We start from the raw sequence: 22,712 nt of genomic DNA on the forward strand, positions 1-22,712 counted from the left end.
TCTACTTTTACCCCTGACTAATGCACCTAACCTGCACATCCCTGAACATAATGGGCAATTTAGCATAGTCAATTCATCTAACCTGCACATCGTTGGATTACACAACACCAGGTTATAGTCCTCGAGGAGAAAGTGAGGTCTGCAGATGCTGGAGATCAGAGCTGAAAATGTGTTGCTGGAAAAGCGCAGCAGGTCAGGCAGCATCCAAGGAACAAGAGATTCGACGTTTTGGGCATAAGCCCTTCTTCAGGTCCTGCTGAAGGGCTTATGCCTGAAACGTCAAATCTCCTGTTCCTTGGATGCTGCCTGACCTGTTGCGCTTTTCCAGCAACACATTTTCAGACAAGGTTATAGTCCAACAGGTTTAATTGTAAGCACTAGCTTTCCGAGCACTGCTCCTTTATCAGGTGGTTGTGATCAAACCTGTTGGACTATAACCTGGTGTTGTGTGATTTTTAACTTTGTACACCCCCAATCCAACACCAGCATCTCCAAATCACATCTTTGTGACTGTGGGAGGAAACCCACACAGACACGGGGAGAATGTGCAAACTCCACACACACACAGTTGCCTGAGGCTGGAATCGAACCTGGATCCCTAGCGCTGTGAGGCAGCAGTGCTAACCACTGAGCCGCCCCTATGTAGGATCCTCTGCCATAGGAATTGGTTGAGGTTGAAACATTGCATATTTTTGAGGAGTTTGATATAGTTCTTAGAAATAAAGGTATTGAAGAGTATGGGGAGAAAGCAGGATCAGGTACTGCATTGGATAGTCAGCTTGATTACAATTAATATTGCTGCAGGCTTGAAGGGCCGAATGGCCTAATTCTGCTGCTATTTTCAATGTTTCCGGATCTTCTCCCTGTCAATCGAAATCTGTCAGCCTAGTCCTGCCACAGAGTTCAGAAGGGAACATTGTTCACCATTCTCAGACTCATGGATGTTATTGCTACTCTCAAGTTCAGAAGTCTGGCAGCCAAGGGGTTAAAGTCTCTCATTTCTGCAAAAGTCGACTGCACACAAGCCCCAGGCTTCAGCTGACTGGGAGCAGGAGGTCAAAGTTTTCACTGGGACAAAGAACATTCTAGATTAACACCTCGAATTTTCGCACCCAGCTGGAGAAAAGTCTCCAAGTTAACCGCACAGGAAATGAACTCAACATCCTCTCGGCGCTAACGTTTTGCTAACTGATAATCATGTGAATGGTAGTGGGGCTGGGAGAGGTCCAGAGCTGCTGCAACAAGAGGGCTGACTCACAGCATCACGTGGGATTCCACAAAAGCAGATAAAAGGCTCCAGTGTTCATACATTTTGGACAGAGAACAGAGAACAGAGCCACTAGAGAATCTGAGAGCCAGAAATGGAGACCAGCACGGAGATCACAACAGCAACCATCAGCCAAACAAACAGGTAGGAGGCAGACAGTAGCTTGTGTCTGAAATCAGAGACACCAGCTTCTGTACCTGCAGTGAGGCCAATGTCTGAATCTGGTGTGAGATTCTTGTGGGGATGAGCACAGATTCTGAATCCAGCGTGAGTCCACATTACACTTTTTTGGAGTGAGACTCGTGTCTGAATCCAGAGTGTAACTAGGGTTCCTAAACTGGAGTGAGCCTAGATAACAAATCCTGACAGAGACTTGCGTCTGAACCTGGAGTGAGAGAGGTGTCTTGATAAAGAATGAAACCAGATGCTGAAACTGGTGCGAGTCTACATAACAAATCTCAAGAGAGAAAGACAGATGGGTGTGTGAACCCGTTGCTGGGCACCACGATATTAACAATACTGTCAGCTAGTCTGACCAAGTTCTGTAAAGATCACAACAGATTAAATATTTACAAGTGGCAGTTTCAGTTTGTTGTCTCCATGGGAGAGCAGTTCAGAAAAAGCTAGTGATCGCAATACTATGGCACCAACAGCTTTGTGGTATTATTGCTGGATTGTTGATCCAGAGACCCTGGTGATGATTTGGGGGCCTGGGTTCAAATCTTGCTGTGGCAGATGGTGGAGTTTAAATTTAATGCAAATCTGGAATTAAGTCATGGTTTGGAGATGCCGGTGTTGGACTGGGGTGTACAAAGTTAAAAATCACACAACACCAGGTTTAGATTAGATTAGATTACTTACAGTGTGGAAACAGGCCCTTCGGCCCAACAAGTCCACACCGACCCGCCGAAGCGCAACCCACCCATACCCCTACATTTACCCCACTACGGGCAATTTAGCATGGCCAATTCACCTGACCCGTACATCTTTGGACTGTGGGAGGAAACCGGAGCACCCGGAGGAAACCCACGCAGACACGGGGAGAATGTGCAAACTCCGCACAGTCAGTCGCCTGAGTCGGGAATTGAACCCAGGTCTCTGGCGCTGTGAGGCAGCAGTGCTAACCACTGTGCCACCGTGCCGCCCGTATAGTCCAACAGGTTTAATTGGAAGGACACTAGCTTTTGGAGTGCTGCTCCTTCAACAGGTGATAGTAGAGGGCACAATTTTAAGGCACCCAGAATTCTAGAATTCTAGTCTTCATCAATGAATCCCAAAAAACTGCCATTGAAATTCAGCCGGTAATAGGGAGAGCAGATGGATTGATGACATTCCTTTCAAAGGGAATGGAGTATAACAATAGGGATGTCTTGCTAAAACTATACAAGTTAAACCAAAACTGGAATACTGTGAGCAGGTTGGAGCCCATTATCCAAGGAAAGATATACTGGCGTTGGAGGCAGTCCAGAGAAAGTTCACAAAACTGATCCTGGGTAGGGAAGGACTATTTTATGAAGAGAGGTTGAGCAGATTGGGCTTTGCTAATTGGAGTGTCGGTGTGAGGTGACTATATTGAAACATACAATTAGGGAACTTATCTAGTAGATACAGATAAGTAGTTCCCCCTTGTGGAGGAATCTAGGAATAGAGATCATCGTCTCCGAATGAGGGGGGTCCCCATCTAAGAGAGAGGGTTCTCTCAGAAGGTTGTGAATCAGTGGAAATCTTAACCACAGAAGGCTGTCGAAGCTGGGTCATTAAGTAGATCTCAATGAACTCCATCACAGGACACTGCCTCTATGACATCATAACATTCCTGTATCCCTGTGGGATCTTGGGGTTTGGGCTTAGGAGGGAGACTCAGACCTGTGACGTTCTGACTTGGAGGTGATAGTATGACGCCCATTGAACACTTTGACGTCTTGACCATGAATATTTCCGGGTCAGGGGTCAACAGGTCTCCCAGGTCTGGGGACAGGAAATGTGTTCCTTCTCCAGATTTCCCCTCACCAGGTTAGAGGCAGGACAAGCTTGATGCCTGTGATTGATCGCGATGCACTGTGCAATTGAGTAACCTGCTAATAATAGCAATCAGTCCATATATAAACAATGGTCACATGGATGAACATATGATGGCTATGGAATCAGAGGCTCCATGGGAATTCATTGCATCATGTTTCCCTCAGGCAGCCCAACCATTTGACCTCCATCTTGGTGTGATAGCTTCCACAATTGACAATCTTGACAACACTAACTATGTTGAAACACACATGGATTGTGTGTTTGTGTGGGAGACCGAATAACTGGCACTGACGCTGCCCTTTGATCTCTTGGTTCCAGCATGCCAGCAGACCTATCAGAAGCCCTGAAGCTAGCCACGAAGGATTCGCATGAACTGGCCGAGAACTCTGAGTTCATGAAAAACTTCCAGAAGGGTCAAGTCACCCGGGATCAGTTCAAGGTAAGGGGGGGAACCAAAGCAGTTCTCCTTCTAGCTTCTAGATTATTGGTCCTATGTTCTTAAGTCAGGAGATTCCACAGAACAGAATCAGAATTCCTGACTGCACAGTCAGAGGCCTTTTTTTTTCCCCATCATGTCAGAGTTGACTGGAAGAGCTAACCATTTGCACCAAATTCCTTCCCCATTGCTCAGCAAACACCCTCCCTGTCAAGTCTTTATCTGAGTTGGACATCTGGATCCACTTTCCTATCTAGATCACAACTCAAAAATCGGGAACAGTTCCAGCACAGAAAGGGGCCAATCAGCCCTTCGTGTCTGTGCTTGCCCTGAAGAATCAGTCCATTGACTATTCCTCTTCAGTTTACTCCCTATAGACTTGCACATTCTTCCTGCTCAGAAAGCAATCCTAATCCCTCGTCAAAAGCCCCGATCAAACCTGGCTCCACACAGTTGAGCGGCCCATTCCAGATCCTCACTACTGTCTGAAAACCTTTCTCCTCAACACACCAACTCTTTGCCAATGATCTTAATTCTGAGTTCTCTGCCTCCCAGTCCCTCTCTGGTGGGGACAGTTTCCCCGCGATGCCCTCTGTCCAGGCCTTTAAGAGTTTTGAAAGCCTCTGTGGATCTCCTGTCATCCTTCACTTCTCCTAAGGAAAACATTCCCAGACATTGCAAGTCCCAATTCGGAGATACACAGAAGGAAGACTTGCATTGCTGTAGCCACTTTCTCTACCCAACCTCTAGCATTCCCAAAGTGCTTTAGGGCCAGTGAAGTGCTTTCAGAGTATAGTCACTGGTCTGGTTGGCCGATTTGGCACACGGCAAGATCAGGTACTGATTGGATGATCCCTTCCTCAAACTTAACTAAGGGATGAATGCTGGCCCCAGCAGAGCAGGGAGAAGTCACTTGCTCCATCTGAATAGCTCTTTTCCGAAGAGGGACTCTCTTTCATTTCTGAAAGATGGCGCCTCCAACAGTGCAGCTCCAGCACTCCCTCAGTATTTTTAAGAGAGCAGGCATAATTTGTCGTCATTGTGCCGAGTCTCAGGCTCGCCAACCTCCTCGATGCCATTCTCCTCACCCTCCTCTCCCCTTGCCCTCTTCACCCAGCCCCCTCACCCTCATCTCCCCTTGCCCTCTTCACCCAGCCCCCTCACCCTCATCTCCCCTTGCCCTCAGTGCCCTCACTGTGTTGATGTTAGGAGTGAGCTCAAGCTGAGGCCTGCTGATGATCCCTTTCCCTCTGTCCCTCCTGCAGCTTTTATTGGACTCTCTGTACTTCATCTACACGGCCCTGGAAGAGGAGATCGAGAGGAACAAGGATCACCCGGCCTTCGCCCCTCTCTACTTCCCCTTGGAGCTCCACCGGAAAGAAGCCTTGGTGCAGGATCTGGAATATTTCCACGGGCCGGGCTGGCGGAGCCACATCGAGTGCCCGAGGGCTACGAAGAAGTATGTGTCCAGGATCCAGCAGGTTGGGCGCCAGGAGCCTGAGCTGCTGGTGGCCCACTCCTACATCAGGTACATGGGGGACCTGTCAGGGGGGCAGGTGCTCAAGAAGGTGGCCCAGAAAACATTGCAGCTGCCGAGCACGGGCGAAGGGGTCGCCTTCTTCACCTTTGACCGGGTCACCAACGCCACCAAGTTCAAGCAGTTGTACCGCTCCCGCATGAACACGCTGGACACCACGAATGGAATAAAAGAAAAGATCCTGGAAGAGGCAAACCGGGCCTTCCAGCTCAACGTGGAGGTAAGAGGAATATACTCATCGTTTTTGTGTGTGATGAGATCTCACGGTTTGACACGAGGCTGGGTTAACCTTGTCCTTGAACATAAGGCTTTCTGGGCCTTGTTGCTAAGGCTCAGCCTTCTACATGAAACTGCGTGAAGATAATTGCCTTGGCTTCACTCTCAAAACCACTTCCAATTCATCCGAATGTAATCTTCACCCTGAGTCCAGCTGAGGTTTAATGTGGTTGGCCCAATCTTGAACCTCAATGGCTGCTTCCGCATGGAGCCCTGCAAAACTTAGCTCTTAACTGTTTTTACTTCACGCTGGGCCCTTAAACTGAGTTTTCTTTTTCGTCTTATTGTAAATGCAGGTCTTTGCAGAGCTCCAGCAGCTGAAAACGCAGAACCAGAAGCAAGGAGTCAGGTAAGAGTGTGGTGCCAGGATTGATGCACTATTCTCTCCAAGATGGATGGAGGGTAAAGATACAGGTTACACTGCCCAGTAACGTGTCTCAGCCCCGGGACACCTCTCCAGAGGTAGAGTGTAGCACAGAACAGTAAAAGGACAGGGTACTTGAGCTGCTCTAGGATGCCCGTCACCTGTAGACTTGTGTCCATGGAGAAGGTCATAGCCTTTGGGAGAAGACAAAACCATCAGGTTTGGGCTAAAGAACCCACTGAATCTCCCCAGGCTCAACCCAAGGGTGGCCCAAGGACAACACGCTCCAGAAGGGAAATGCAGATGTGAGACACCGAGGCAGAGAAATGGAGTGGAAGAGGAGAAAAAGTCTTCTGAATCCTGGCACCAAATTCAACATGAGGCAGAGCGGCCAGCAGGCTAGGTTCAGGGCCGGAGTTACAATTCAGTCTCAGTGTTAGACTTAAGATCAGTGTTAGGGTCAGCATCATACTAATGGTTTGGGTCTGTGTTTTGGGTTTAACTCAGCATTAATGTCAAAGTCAGGTTTAGGTTCAGGTTTTGGGCCTGGCTTAGGGTTAGGCTGACGGTCAGAGTCCGAGTTAGGCTGAGGGTTTCAGTCAGGGTTTGAGTCAGAATAACATCAGTCAGGTTTCAGGTGAGGTTTAGCATTTGACTGCATTAGGGTCAGTTTTAGGGTTGGGGTCAGTTTTAGGGTCAGGATTATCATTGGGTTTAGGGTCAAGTTTAAGGTCAGGTTAAGGAGGTCACGCTGGGGTCAGGTTTAGGGCTGGGGTTAGGTTCAGGGTCAGGCTGCATTTAGGTCAGATTTACAGTCAGGGTTTGGGTCACATCTAATGTTAGCAGAGATTGCTGGCAGAATGATCACAGGTTGTTGTGTAAAACTGGCCCTGGCTACACCAGCAGCCCCCTTCCTTCCTGAGGAGGGCCCCTTAAGGAAGCCAGCAGCTAACCCTGGATGTATACAGGGTCATTCAAAGCTCAGATATGGGCTTCGGGGGATGATGAGGTGGCTGCTGACATTAGTTCCATTGGGTGCTGTGAACCCAGTCGGAAAGTGACACCTGTAAACATTGAGACTGTCCTCAGTGTGATGGCTTCCACAGTCAAACAGCCAACTGAAGCTCCCCGTCCAGACTCGGTCATGGGATAGTCGTGCTATTTCAGGGGTGGGAGCAGCAAGAACCACTTCCTCTGTGATTTGCTGGGGGTGAGGGGAAGGATATGAGTTGTTGGAGAGGGTGCGAGAGCTGAATAAGTGACGCCAACTGTGGCAGGATTGAGCCAATCTAATCCTGCCCTTTTGACCTCTTGGTCCCAGCATGCCATCTGACCTATCAGAAGCCCTGAAGCTGGCCACGAAGGACTCTCACGAACTAGCTGAGAACTCGGATTTCATGAGAAACTTCCAAAAAGGTCAAGTCACCCGGGATCAGTTCAAGGTAAGAAACAACTCTTCAAATTGTACGCTCTACCTCACCTTCAAACTTTTACCTTTCACCTCCTGTAGCCATTCACCTCCAGTTCCTGGTCACCCTTCAGCCCCCAACCCTTGTCCTCCATCTCTTCGCCAACATTGCACGATGGTATCCTACAGGATGGTGATCTCCAGGGTGAAGCACTAGAGTCTCTCCAATCTCATCGAAACACCACTTCTTAACATCGAGGGTCAGTCAGAAGTCAGTTGGAAATCACGAATCTGCCCATACACCACGAATAGGCCTTACCTAGGGGAGCTGAGGTAAATCACAGCCTTGGGCCAAGACTGAGGACGGATATTTCAGACCCAGATGTAATCCCAGAGGTCCATCTATTTTGAACTTATAACATCAACATGGGCCAGGAAAGGAGCATTCAAATGGGAGAGGAGGGTGGAATATCAATGGACTTGGAGTCCACTGGCTGAAGCTAAAGGTCTGGGTTCAAATCCCATCAAGGCAGCTGGGGAAAATTTCAATCCAGTTCAGAAATTGGAATTAAGTATAGCTTAGAAAGTCATTCAGTTAACTAATGCCCCTTTGGGAAGGAGGTCTGCCATCCTTACCTGGTCTGGCCTACATGTAACTCCATACCTGCAGCAACTGGTCTCTCAAATGGTCTCGCAAGTTACTAAGGCCCAGAGCAGTTAGGAGTGGGCAGCGGTAGAAGAAAAAGATTGGAGGGGACCCTCCGCTTTCACTGCAGCTCTGACCCTCCAACAGTGCAGCAGACCCTCAGTATTGGGAAACACCAGACTGGGCTTAACAACGGTGGATCTTCCCTTCCCTCAGCACCCAGTCCCATCAGCCTCTTCCTCAATACCTTCATCTCTGTGCTCTTGTCTTCAGCAGTCAATCCCATTACCCTCATCCTCACTCCCCTCACCCTCAGCACCCAGTCCCTTTGCCCTCAGTGCCCTCACTGTGTTGATGGTCAGGTAGTGAGCTCAGGCTGATGCCTGCTGCTGATCCCTTTCCCTCTGTCCCTCCTGCAGCTTTTACTGGACTCTCTGTACTTCATCTACACGGCCCTGGAAGAGGAGATCGAGAGGAACAAGGATCACCCGGCCTTCGCCCCTCTCTACTTCCCCTTGGAGCTCCACCGGAAAGAAGCCTTGGTGCAGGATCTGGAATATTTCCACGGGCCGGGCTGGCGGAGCCACATTGAGTGCCCGAGGGCTACGAAGAAGTATGTGTCCAGGATCCAGCAGGTTGGGCGCCAGGAGCCTGAGCTGCTGGTGGCCCACTCCTACATCAGGTACATGGGGGACCTGTCAGGGGGGCAGGTGCTCAAGAAGGTGGCCCAGAAAGCATTGCAGCTACCGAGCACGGGCGAAGGGGTCGCCTTCTTCACCTTTGACCGGGTCACCAACGCCACCAAGTTCAAGCAGTTGTACCGCTCCCGCATGAACACGCTGGACACCACGAATGGAATAAAAGAAAAGATCCTGGAAGAGGCAAACCGGGCCTTCCAGCTCAACGTGGAGGTAAGAGGAAGACTCAGAATCTGTAACCATCTGTAACTGTTACATACTTTGGGTGAGACCAGTGTTAATTGCCCATCCCTCACTACATGGCGAAGGCAGTGAGCTGCCTTCTTAAACTTACAAATATAGATATTAGGAGTAGGAGGCCATTCAGCCCATTGAGTCCATGTTGTTTTTCAACATGATAGTGGCTGTTTCTCCATCGCCAAGCCATCCTCCTGCTCTTTCCTCTGACACCATCAGCCTCCAGAATTCCATCCCTTTCTTATGGATGATTCCAGGTTCGATTCCAATCTCAGGTGATTGTCTGTCTGTCTGTCTGTTCTCCCTCTATCTGCGTGGGTTTCCTCTGGGCGATCTGATTTCCTCCCACTGTCCAAAGATGTGCAAGTTAGGTGCGTTGGCCATGCTAAATTGCCCATAGTGTTCAGGAGTGTGCAGGCTAGGTAGATTGGCCTTGGTAAATGTGGAGTTATGGGAATAGGGTGGGGGATCTAGATGAAATCTCTTCAGAGATTCATTGCAGATTCGATGGGCCAAATGGCCTCTACTAGCACTGTAGGGATTCTATGATTCTAGCCAGTGACTCCACCTTCTGAGTGAAAATCTCACAGGTTCATCATTCCCTGAGTGGAGAATTGTCCCTCCCTTCACTTTACTAAATGGCACACTGCGTAACCCTGCCTCCTTGCTCTGAATCGCCCCCTAGCCTGCAGGAAACATTCTCCCTGCATACAGTCTATCTAGCCCAGTCAAAATATTACACACTTCAATGTGATTGTTCTAAAATCCTAGTGGGGTACAAGCCAAGTCAACCCTAAATCTCCTCGTATAACAAACCTGCCATCCCAGGCACCTGTCTGGTGAACCTTGGCTGCACTCCCTCTAAGGCAAATATATCCTTTATTTGGTAAGGAGACCAAATCTGTGCAAAATACTCCATGTATGGTCTTGCAAAGCCCTGTACAACTAACCCCCATCACACACCCCCATCCTCCATCTTGTTTATACCGATACCTCCGCCGTTAAAAGTGTCCTCTTCACTTCCCAATGCAGCTTTTCCACGAACTCCAAACTTTGACCTCCAGCTCAGAGAGAAACGGTGCCGTGCACAGCAATGACTCAGAGACCAGGAGACGCATCGTCGCTCAGGGTAAGGGGTGGTGTGATTTGGCTCGGCTGGGTGGGGCGGGTGTGTCGACTGGGCTGTAAACTTTACCACAAGAGCCAGGAGTTTCTCTCTGGCTCAACTGTGATGTCGAATATTCTTGCTGTCTCTACATTTGCAGTGGGCAAAGCCAGCACTTGTTGCCTGTCCTGATGTAAAAATATACTTTATTCATATAAAAACAGATTTTAAAAATCCCTTCCTCATCGGTGCCTCCTAACTGGCCTCGAACTGAGCCTCTCTCTTCACCTGAATCTGCCATGATCTCATTGAATGGCTGAGGTGATTTCAAGGACCTAGTCTTCCTCCTTGCTCATATGTTTGGAGGGCAGTTATGAGGACACCATGTTGTTGTGGGGTCTGGAGTCACATGTAGACCAGACCAGGTCAGAACAGCAGGTTTCCTTACCTAAAGAGGCATTGGTGAGCTCGATGGGTTTTGTTGACAACAATTGATAGCGGTTGTAATGGTCACAAGCACTGATGAATTTACCATTTTTGTTTGATTCTCTATTCCCCCAATGAATTGACATTCACGTAGGTTTCTAGTGGTCAGTTCTGATCAATCAATCACTGTTACCTTTTCTCTTCACAGGACAATCAGTACTTACAGGAGCCAATCAACACCTGCCAAAGCACTCAGATGACTTGCTGACTCACGACAAAGGCCTGCGATTTGCTGTACTGATTGGTTTAGTTGTAGTAACACTCACTGTTGCATATTACCAATGTATATGGTGAGAACTTCAGCAACGAGACACTCTCTCCTCTACTTCCGTGTTGTTGTACTAACCAAATTTGGCCAGTTTTTAGCTTCCATCTCCGTGCATAGATTTCTTGCCTCAGTGCTGGGATATTGTGGTTCAATACCCACTCCTCATGATCCTCCATTACAGTACTGAGAGGCTGCAGCATTGTCAGAGGTGTCAGCCCCTGTATGAAGTGATACACCCAAGATCCTACTTCTGGAGAAATTCTTCTGAAGAAGAGCTGGGAAATTTTCCTGGTGTCCTGGCCAATAATTAATTATTTCTGAACCACTGTCACGAAATAACAAGTTGATTTTATCTGTTCAGTATCACTTTTTTTTGTGGGAGCTTGCTGTGTTCACAGTGGCTGCCATGTTTTCTGCAAGCAATGACTTTTCAAGAGGCACTTAAATTGACTATCGAGCAATTCTGGCTATCCTCAGGTGGTGAAAGGCGCTAGATAGATGCAGAATCCCCTCCCTAAAGCTCTGTGAGGTCCATGGGCCAGAGTGCACTCACCACAATGTGGGGCAGGAATGATCACCAGTTTCCCAACTCCCATCAGCCCCTCTGTCAGGGTCAAAGGGGAAACAAGATCCTGGAGGGTGAGGGGAATCTGCTCCTAATCCATAGGGGGCATAGCCCTTGCTGTTTTTCCCCTGTTTGCATGTGATGCTGGTCTCTGTGAATGGATTGCAAGGGAAGGCCAACATGGGAACAGGAGGAAGCTATTCAGCCCCTGCTTACTCATAGAATCCCTACAGTGTGGAAGCAGGCCATTCGGCCCATTAAGTCCACACTGACCCTCCAACATCCCATCCAGACCCATCCTCTAGCCTAACCCTATAACCCTGCATTCTCCCATGGCCAATCCACCTAACCCATCAATCCCTGGATACCCATGGTCAATTCACCTAACTGGTACATCTTTAGACTGTGGGAGGTAACTGGAGCACCAAAAGGAAACCCACACAGATACAGGGAGAAAGTGTACACCACACATAATCATCTGAATGTGGAAATGAACATTGCCCTTGGTGCTATGAGGCAGTAATGCTGACCACTGAGCTATCATGCTATCTGTTCCACTCTAATGTGGCTGGCTGACCTCAAATTTCACCCCTTAGCCCTGCACCCCTTAATAATCCAACTGAGCAAAAGATTGGAAATTGAATCCAGGCCCTGGGTCAGCATTTATTGCTTATTAATGTCTTTGAGAAAGTAGTGACAAGCCACTCTTTTGTTTTCAACTGCTGCAGTCCATGTGCTGTCGGTACACTGACTTACGAGGGAGTCCTTAATCTAGATGCTCCCTTCAGGGAAACGTTTTTTGTGTCTAACTTACTGAGTCGTTTTCATACTTGACTGATGGCACTTTCAACGGTCTACACTCAGGAGGATACACCCCAAATCTACATCGCCCAACCTCATCATTTAACCCTTTCAGCTCTTCCACTGCCAACCAACAATCTTGTTCTGGTGAATCTGTGCCTGTTGGCAAGTCACCACCTATCGGGTAAAATGCAGGATCAGTGTGCCTGCAGTATTTGGGGCTTTGACTAGGCTTTTGATCACCTATCCCATCAACTATATAAAGGACTCCAAATATGTTTTCCAAAGTTCGAGGAGCTATACAAATGCAAACTGTTGTTCTTAAAATGACTGGCAGTTAGGCCTTCAAATGTGGGAAGTTCCAGTTCGTGGAATTTTTGTACATTTGCTTCTGCTTATAACTGAAGAAAAAAGCAGCCATGTGATTATGATCATGTTAGTGGGATCATGCTTGGCAGAAATGTCCTACCGTTCACAACAATGACTGCACTTCAGATGTGTTTAATTACTTGGAAAGCACTGTGGGATGTCTAATGCGAAGGTGTGATAAAGATGCAATTTCTTTCTATTTTTGTTAGTTTCTGTATATAGATTAAAAATATATATTTGTACAAACTGTTTTCAAACCATTTCAAAGTGGGCAAGTGCATTTGAATTAAAATTGATATTGATTTCACATCCTGTTTTATGGCTGTTGTAACTGTTGTGGGGTGTGTGGATTTAATCTAAGCTGGAGAATAATTAACCTCAGCAGAGAGATGTTTAGTGAGCTGCACAAACCACTCAGTTCTGTAATCTGGGTGCCAAGTTGGCAGTATTTGGAGAACATGGAGGCCATTTAGCCCCTCAGACTCGCTCTGCCTTTCCGTTAGATCATGGCTGATCTGATTTGGGCCCCAATTCCACTTTTTTGTTGACCCAAATTAACCATTGATTCCCTTGTCAGTGAAGAATTCACCTTTCTTCTCTTAAGTGTTCAATAATGTCCCCTCTGGAAAGTTCCAAAGACAAAAAAACTTCCCTCACCTCAGAAATCACTCCACCGAGGCTAGCATCCCAACACCAAGTCAACTTTTACTTACATGAGGAGAGTCCTTGAGTCCTAGTTCTAGCTTCCTCAGAGACAGCTCTGAGTGGCAGGATCTGACACTCCTGCTTCACCCTGTCAGCTTGGGCTCCCTGATTGGGGCTGTTAATCTGGTCCAATCAGGGAACTCAAATTCTCAGATCCACCTAGCTGACCTCATTACAATCGGTACAGTGACCATATCAACTATAAACATTGTTTAAATCCCGTCTTGTTCATTAATATCTTTTACAATGGAAATTAGATTACTTAGTGTGGAAACAGGCCCTTCGGCCCAACAAATCCACACCGACCCGCAGAAGCGCAACCCACCCATGCCCCTACATTTACCCCTTACCTAACACTATGGGCAATTTAGCATGGCCAATTCCCGTACATCTTTGGACTGTGGGAGGAAACCGGAGCACCCGGAGGAAACCCACGCAGACACAGGAAGAACATGCAAACTCCACACAGTCAGTCGCCTGAGGCGGGAATTGAACCCGGGTCTCTGGCGCTGTGAGGCAGCAGTGCTAACCACTGTGCCACCGTGCCGCCCACACCACCGTGCCGCCCACACCACCGTGCTGCCCTGACCTGGTCTGTCCTACTATGTGGCTCCAGACCCACAATAATGTCAACCACAGAATTATTACATCTCAGGAGGCTGTTCGGCCCATTGTGACTGCACCGGTTCTGTTACCTAGTGACAATCTTCTCCCCTTACCCCTGAACACCATTTCTGTCCAAATAATCATGCTCCTGAATGCCTCCATTGTACTTGCCTCCAGCACATTTCCAGTCGGTGCACTCCATTTGCTGGCTACACTGTGTGTGGAAAAAGTGTCTTTCTCACATCACTTTGTTTACACGTTACTTTCAAATGACTTCTGACATGACCCAACTTGAGCGAAATTACTGTTGGGCAACAAATGCTGGTCTCAGCACTGATGGCCACATCCCGTGAAAGAATAAAGAAAAACAAAAGTTGGTCCCTTTGGGAGGAAGGATTCTCAATAGAACAAATAACAATACAGCACTGCAACAGGCCCTTTGGCTTTCCAAGCCTGCGCCAACATATTTTGTCCTTCAACGCATTGGGAGGAGCAGAGGAGACAGATGGGAGCAGTTTTAAGACTCACCCGACCTTCGGAATGAGTTAGGGGACAAGACAGATGGGTTTCGGTCGGAGATCATTAAGCTGGGATTCTTTATTCCACTGGTATGAGGTCATTGCAAACAGAAAAGAAATTAAGGATCTGTTTACACTACCTGCATGAAATGAAGCCTCTACTCATACCTGTCTGTGCCCTCTTCCCATCAGCTCTTCTTCCAGTGATAGCCCCTTTGAATGCTGTGGTAGCCCTCCCCGCCTCCCTCACCGTTGACACCTGCTGGCGGAGGTCCCAGTGGCAACAGAGCTCCCCCGCTCAGTGCCCTCCATCACCATCGCCAATTGTTTCTGGAAGTCCTATTGTAATTTCACAGAATCCGCAGAGTGCAGGAAGAGGCCCTTTGGCCCTTGGATTCTCCACTGACCGCCTGAAGAGATTCCTATTCCCACTTAAAAATTCCACATGGGGTTTTTAATCATGGCTAACCCATCTAGCCTGCACAACGCTGGACCTTACAAGATAATTTAGCATAGCCAATCCAAACAACTTGCACAACTTTAGACTGTAGGAGGAAACCAGGGCACCTGGAGGAAACCCACTTAATACATGAGGAGAACGGACAACTCTAGACAGACAGTCGCCTGAGGCTGGAATTGAACCTGGTTCCCTGGTGCTATGCCACCTTGTTACCCTTTAATTGTCCAGGTTTTCGCAGGAATATGAGAAGGTCATTCAGCCCCTGATCTGTGCTCAACTCTACATCCCTGTTGCTGCTCCATGTTCCTTGATTTAACTTACCAAACCAATCAATCAAGCTCCATCTTAAAACCTTCAATGGACCTAACATTGACTAGGCAAGATTCAACAAAGATCAGGGAATCCCAGCCAACACTTGTAAAAATCAAATACCCGCACGATGACTGTTTGTGGGATACTGCTGTGCACACAACTGGCTGCTCCATTTTTCAAAGTAAGTGCATTTCCAAATGATTTCATTGTCTGTAAAAATATGAAAGTTATGGCAGAAAAGGAATAAGGGTCAAAGTTCATTTTACTGGCAATGATAGGTTGCTTATTATTGATTTCAATGGGAGCAATGATTGAGCAAAGACTATAACCTGGTGACAATGTGTAAGAACCAGATAAATTTGCTTAATTTTTGGTGAGGTAAAGCAATATCAACACATGAACAGTCAATTCTTTCATCCTAATTCCACCAAATTCCCAACGGTTTCTCACTGAAGCTCATTGACTATGGGGTTTTCAGGTCTCACACTTTGACATCACTTGCATTGGGTGTGCATAGTGTCCTGGGCCCAATCATCTTCAGCTGCTTCATCAATGACCCTCCCCTTTGTCATCAGATCAGAAGTGAGGATGTTTGCCAATGATTGCACAACGTCCAGCACCATTTGCCACTGCTCAGATACTGAAGTAATCCACGCCCAAACATGGCAAGACTTGGACAATATCCAGGTTTGGGCAGAAAAATGGCAAGTAACACTCGTGCCACATAGTTGACCATCTCCAACATGAGAAACAGCTTCTTTTGACATTTAATCACATTATCGTTTTTAAATCGTCTACTGTCAACAGCTTTGGAGTTACCATTGATCAGAAATGGAACTGGACTAGCCACATAAACACAGTGGCTATGGGAGCAGGTCAGAGGCTAGAAATGCTGTAGCAAGTAACTCACCTCTTGACCTCACCACTGTCACGTCCACTATCTACAAGGCACAAATCAGGCATGTGATGCAATACTCCCCGTTTGCCTGGATGAGGGCAGCCTCAACAACACTCAAGTAGCTTCACATCATCCAGGACAAAGCAGCCCACCTCACTGGTACACTACCACTTTCAATGCACTGTGGCAGCAGTGTGTGCCATCCACAAGCTTCACTGTACCAACTTAACAAGGCTCCATTGATAGCACCTTCCTAACTTGAGACCTCCACCACTTAGAAAGGCAAGGGCAACATAGGTGCACTACCACCCAGGTGATCCCCTTAGACTCAAACATCAACCTTTCTTGGAAATATATTGCTTGCCACTCTTAGACCAGTCATCAGTATTGGAGACAAGACAGGTTCAGAAAGTGCATGTTACCCATTGCTTTAACAATTGAAAAGGTAAAAAATCTTGAACAATATGTTAAACTTTTACTAGCCTGAGGGTTAGGCCTCATCGCAGTATTATGTTAAATGCTGAATACCCTCTTTCAACGAAAATGTCACAGTTTTGCATAGGTAGTAGACTGGAATGATTCCAGAGATGACAGACTTCAATTAATTCAAGACCAGAGAAGTACTTCATGTGGGGAAGATTTGTGTGTGATTTAATAACCAAGTTCCAGTTGATAAATAAAGAACATGGGGGGAAACGCTTCTCAGTTACATCCTGTTCAGAAATGTCATTTTACATTCTGCAATAGGTGGCATTTGAACCCTCCTGGATCAAAGGCAGGAACACTATCACAACACCATAACAGCCAATAAGAAGCTCTCTCCATTGACAGGGCTGTGAATAAATAAAGGCCAGAGATTGATTGTAATTGCCAGAGGGCAGAAAGAGGAGAATTTTCATGTTGCGATTGTTGTGATCTGGAATTCTCTATCTGTAAGGATGGAGGTGTTAAAACAGAATTGATTGAATACATGGATATTTATCTATTTCCACACAATCACAACATTTACTGGAGGTGCTGGTGTTGGACTGGGTTGGACAAAGTCAAAAATCACACAACATTGGGTTATAGGCCCAATGGTAGGACAAACCAGGGCAGGACTTGTACAGTTAATGGAAGGACCCTGGGGAATGTTGCCAGACAAAGAGATCCAGGGATGTAGGTGCATTGTTCCTTGAAAGCAGACTTACAGGTATATAGGGTGAAGAAGGCACATTTGCCTTCGTTGGTCAGAACACTGAATATAGGAGTTGGGACTTCACATGGCAGCTGTACAGGACATAGGTAAGACCACTTTTAGAATACTGCATTCAATTCTGGTTGTCCTTCTATCAGAAGGATGTTGTTAAACTTGAGAGGGTGCAGAAAAGATTTACAAGGATGTTGCCGGGACTGGAGGATTTGAATTATAGGGAGAGGCTAAATAGGTTGTGGCTTCTTTCCTGCACAGTTGGGGGCTGAGGGGTGACCTCATAGAGGTTTATAAAATCATGAGGGGAATGGATAGGGTAAGTAGCTGAGGCCTTTTTCCGAGGGTGGTGGAGTCCAAAACAAGAGGGCCTATGTTTAAGGTGAAAGGAGAAAAATTTATACAAGGAACTGATTGGCATGTGTATGGAAAGAGCTGCCAGAGGAAGTGGTGGAGACTGATATAATTACAACATTTGAAAGGTGTCTGGAGGCTACATGAGTAGGAAGGGTTTAGAGGGAAGTGAGCCGAATGCTGGTAAATGGGACCAGGTCAGAATGGGATGTCTGACTGGTGCTGCTGGATTGGACTGAAAGGTCTGATTCCATGCTGTACATCTCCATGACTCTCATCACATTATTCAAACTTGTGGATACTTGTTCTGTTTGAAGTGGGATGTGGCACACGTTGCAAGTGCTTGAAGAGTTATTGAAATACACAAATCTTTCATTATCGATTGACAAGATATGGAGTTGCCAACTCTGCCTGGACACATTCCTGAAGGTTTTTATCACACGATTTCCCATCACCTAGTCAAAGAGGTTTTTGTTGTCTCGGTGCCAATATTTTGCAAAATGATTAATGCGGTATAAAGGAAGAATAAAGAGGAGTACAACACAGGAACCGGTCATTCAGCCCTCCAAGCTTGTACTAGTCATCATGCCCTAACTAAACTAAAAAGCAAACCTTCTGCGCTTATGGGTGGCACGGTGGCTCAGTGGCTAGCACTGCTGCTTCACAGCGCCAAGGACCTAGGTTCGATTCCAGCCTCAGGCAACTGTCTGTGTGGGGTTTGCATATTCTCCCCATGTCTGCGTGGGTTTTCTCTGGGTACTCTGGTTTCCTCCCACAGTCCAAAGATGTGCAGGTCAGGTGAATTGGCCATGGGAAATTGCCCATAGTGCTAGGTGCATTAGTCAGAGGGAAATGGGTCTGCGAGAGTTGCCCTTCAAAGGTTTAGTGTGGACTGGTTGGGCCAAAGGGCCTGTTTCTGGACTGTACAGAATCTTATTTGGTTCGTATCTCTCTATTCCCTCCTTATTCACTTGACCGTCCAAACGCCTCTTACATGTCACCCATGTGCCTGCTTCCACCATCTCTTCTGGCAGTGCCATCCAGGTTCCTACCACTCTCTACATGAAAACCTTCCCTTGCACATCTTTCTTAAACTTTCCTCCTCTCATCTTGAACCTGTGCCCCCTTGTAATTGAAACTTCAACACTGGAAAAAAGGCTCTGACTATCTACCCTATCTATGCCTCTCAGGTCCCTTCTCAGCTACCATCTTTCCTGTGAAAACAATCCTAGTCTTTTTAACCTTTCCTCATAGTCATCACCCTCAAGACCAGGCAACATCATGGTGAATCTTCTCTGTACTCTCTCCTAAGCTTCCACGTCCTTCTGGCAACGTGGTGACCAAAACTGCATACAATACTCCATCTACAGCCTAACAAGGATTTTGTATATGGTTTGCCAACTCTTGTACTCCATGCCTTTTGTGATGAAGGTAAGCATACCATATGCCTTCTTAATAACCTTGGCCATCTGCGTTGTCACTTTCAGGCAACTGTGGACCTACATGCCCAGAGGCATGTCTGTATACTAAACTTCCAAAGCTCTCTGCCATTTACCGTGTAATTCACACTTAAATTTTATCCTCCAAAACGCATCACCTCATATTTTGTCTGGTTTCATTTCCATCTGCCACTTGTGCGACCAAGTCGTCAATCTATGTATGTCCTGTTGTATCCTTTCACAATCATTGGCACTATCAGCAATTCTACCAACCTTCACTATCACCTGATGAAGGAGCGTCGCTCCGAAAGCTAGTGTGCTTCCAATGAAACCTGTTGGACTATAACCTGGTGTTGTCTGATTTTTAACCTTCGTGCCATCTGCAAACTTGCTAATCAGACCGCCCACATTTTCCTCCAGATCATTTATATATACTACAAACAACAGAGGATCTAAGAGTGATCCCTGTGGAACACCACAAGCTACCTATCTCCATTCTGGAAAATACCCTACCACCGCTACCCTCTGTCCCCTATGACCAAGCCAGTTTTGTATTCATCTAACCAGCCTGAGAAAACTGATAGCCTTACCCATTTGCTAATGAGATGTGGGAAAGCGCTTGACTCAGAAGAATTAAAGACATCTGTTCTTCGTGTCAATGTGATGAAGGTAAGCATACCATATGCCTTCTTACTCACCTTGGTGTAAATAAGGTGATAACATTTGTTCACGTGTTGAACGTGTGGCAGTTCTTCCTTCTCACCTCAGGGGACTGAGGTGCGCATTTTTCACAGTTAGATGTCGGATAACTAAATTTCTGGTTTAGATTGAAGACTCTTAACAAAACTCATACTCAATAGGAAAAGAGCATGTAATTTAATAAGCTGAGTGGAATTTACGTGTAACAGAACAATCCTGACACATTTTCATGTATACCACATGAGCAGATTTGAATTTATGAAGCTCAGTTCCCTCATCTTAACTGTTCTGGAACGTAAATGTCTCATTACCCGTGCAGGCTAGGAAAACACAAAGGCGAAAAATTGATATGCTAAGAAAGTTGAAAGATATTCGTGTGTGAGTGAGAGAGAGAAAACATTCTTCTGTAAGTGACATTCACTGACCGAAGGGTTCAAGGAACACAGAGAGAGACAGAGAGAGAGAGACAGGACAGAAGCTGGTGGAAATATTAACTCTTTGTGGTCTGATTTGAGTGAACACTGGCTTGTCTTGGATTGAATATTTGTGTGTTGTTCCCTGGAGCTTGAGATCCTGGAATGTTATGAATTTAATTTGCATTCTGGGAATCTAAGATGATTTTAAAAGAAAAAAGCCATTTTGTAGGACAATGATACTGGGCATGTTAGCTGAGCAAGGTTACCTAATGATCTTTCCACATAGTTTAGACTAGTCCCTAGTTATGATGCACTAGCCAAAGCAATTGACCATTTGGCCTGGCTTGATCTAGGGTTTCCCCTTTGATGTGCACGAAGCTTAATTAGTCAAGTGTACTCGGGCCTGTAAATGAGTTTCTCTTCCTCTGCAAACCTTTGCCATTTTATTGCTGCTTATCTGATTAAGGACATGTGGCATTTTTGTAATTTTAATACCAAATTCTGTATAAAGACAGCTTCTTTGCAGCAATGAGAGTTGCCTGAGAGAGCTCTTAGAGGTAAGAGCTGGCGATGCTACACTACTAATGGTTTTAGAACCTTAGCTCAAGCCTGGCTTGTAGGTATCTATGTTCTAGTATAACATTGAAGCCATTGGTAAATAAAGGTAATAATTTAAACTAAACTGTTTGTAAGAATTTTATATTACAGACTACCACAGAGTCTGATCTCTGGGATGAACCAAGAGAGGCTTACAGGTCGAGACCATCAGGGATTCCCTGAGCTGACTCAAACAGGTATTTTAACAAGCCTACCCATGTGACTTTAGTTTTTGTGCCAATCTGCCATGTGGAACTTTATCAAATGCCTTACTAAAGTCCAAATAAACCACATCCACAGCCCTTCCCTCATCAATTACCCTTGTCATGTCTTCAAAGATTGCAATCAGATTGGTGAGACATGACCTTCGCTGTACAAAATCATGCTGCCCGTCACTAACTATTTCATTTTCTTCCAAATGTGCAGATATCTTGTCCCTCAGCAACTTCTCCAAGAACTTCCCCACCACAGATGTCAGGCTCACTGGCATATAATATCCTGGATTATCCCTGCTTCCTTTCTTAGACATTGGAACAACATTGACTAATCTCCAGTCCTCTGAAACCTCACCTGTTGTCAAAGAGGATGTGAAGATATCACTAATATCCCATCTACTTCTTCCCTGCCTCTCGCAGTAACTTGGGATAGATGCCATCCGGCCCTGGGGACTTATCTACCTTAATGCAATTTAAGATTTCTCCTTCAACATATTGACATTCTCCAGAGTATTCACACTCTCATTCCTGATGTCAATCACAGTCATGTCCTTCTCGATGAATACTGAAACAGAGTATTTATAAGTCTCCCACTTCCTGTGGCTTCACATGTAATTTCCCTCCTTAATCCTTGAGTGGGTCTACTCTCTCTGTTGCTACCATCTTACTTCTAATTTTTGCAATAAATGTAGGTAAAAAAATCACATCCCTTGCATGATATCATAGAATCATAGAATCCTGACAGTGTGGAAACAGTCCATTTGTCCCAACAAGTCTGCACCGACTCTCCGAAGAGTAACTCACCCTGACCCATAAACTGTATCCGGATCTTAGTGGGGTGGAAGGTGAGGACAAGAGGTGTTCTATCCTTGTTGTGGTTGGAGGGGTGGTGTTCAAGAGCAGAGGTGCGGGAAATGCAGGAGATACACTGGAGGGTAAATTCCTGTCCCACTAATCTCCATATAAAATGCATTATCCTCCATCACTTCTGCCACCTACAAGCAGACCCCAGCAGCGCCCTCCCCATCCCTATCGGTATTACATAGAGACCATTCCCTTCGCGACTTCCTTGTTATGTCCATGCCAGCCCCACCAACCCCCCACTCCTCCCCCTACTCCCAGCACCTTCCCTGCCATCACAAGAGGTGTAAAATCTGCGCTCACACCTCTCCTCTCATCTCTGTCCAAGGAGATTTTCCTCCACATCCAAATGCCTCATCTACTGTGTCTGTTGCTCTCAATGTGGTCTTCTCTACATTGGGGAGTCAAGATGCCAACTCATGGAAGTTTCAGGGAACCTCTCTGGGACATGTGCACCAAATGACTCCATTACCCTGTGGCCAACCACTTCAGCTCCTTCTCCCACTCTGCCAAGTATATGTAAGTCCTGGGCCTCCTCCTCTACCGAATCTAAGCCACCCAACACCTAAATGGAGAATGGCTCATCTTCTGCATTGAGACCCTCCAACCACACAGCATCAACTCGGCTCCACCAGTTTGCTCATCTCCCCTGCCCCCACCTCATCCCAGATCCAACCCTCCAACTTGGCACCACCCTCTAGAGTTGAAAATGCGTTGCTGGTTAAAGCACAGCAGGTCAGGCAGCATCCAAGGAACAGGAAATTCGACGTTTCGGGCATAAGCCCTTCACCACCCTCTAGATCTGACCTACCTGTGCATCTTCCTTCCCACCTATCCATGCCACCCTCCCTATGACCTATCACCATCATCTTCCAACAGCATCTACCTATTGCCTTCCCAGCTACCTCATGCTCACCCTCCTAATCATCTCTCAGCCCCCTTCGCCCCCCCCCTTCTT

The 22,712-nt window shown here is 46.6% G+C and overlaps 1 protein-coding gene across 1 annotated transcript; it reads left to right on the forward strand.

Annotated features, from left to right (window-relative positions):
- Positions 1-1,129: 1,129 nt before the first annotated feature.
- hmox1a (heme oxygenase 1a) lies at positions 1,130-12,792 on the forward strand. The gene is made up of 8 exons (XM_060849131.1): positions 1,130-1,411; positions 3,608-3,728; positions 4,991-5,482; positions 5,835-5,887; positions 7,224-7,344; positions 8,376-8,867; positions 9,924-10,020; positions 10,631-12,792. Exons 1-8 carry the CDS (start codon positions 1,362-1,364, stop codon positions 10,774-10,776), a joined length of 1,572 nt encoding a protein of 523 aa, XP_060705114.1. The 5' UTR covers positions 1,130-1,361; the 3' UTR covers positions 10,777-12,792.
- Positions 12,793-22,712: the final 9,920 nt, after the last annotated feature.

This window comes from Hemiscyllium ocellatum, chromosome 33 (genome assembly GCF_020745735.1).
Source record: "Hemiscyllium ocellatum isolate sHemOce1 chromosome 33, sHemOce1.pat.X.cur, whole genome shotgun sequence".
Classification (NCBI taxonomy): Eukaryota; Metazoa; Chordata; class Chondrichthyes; order Orectolobiformes; family Hemiscylliidae; genus Hemiscyllium; species Hemiscyllium ocellatum.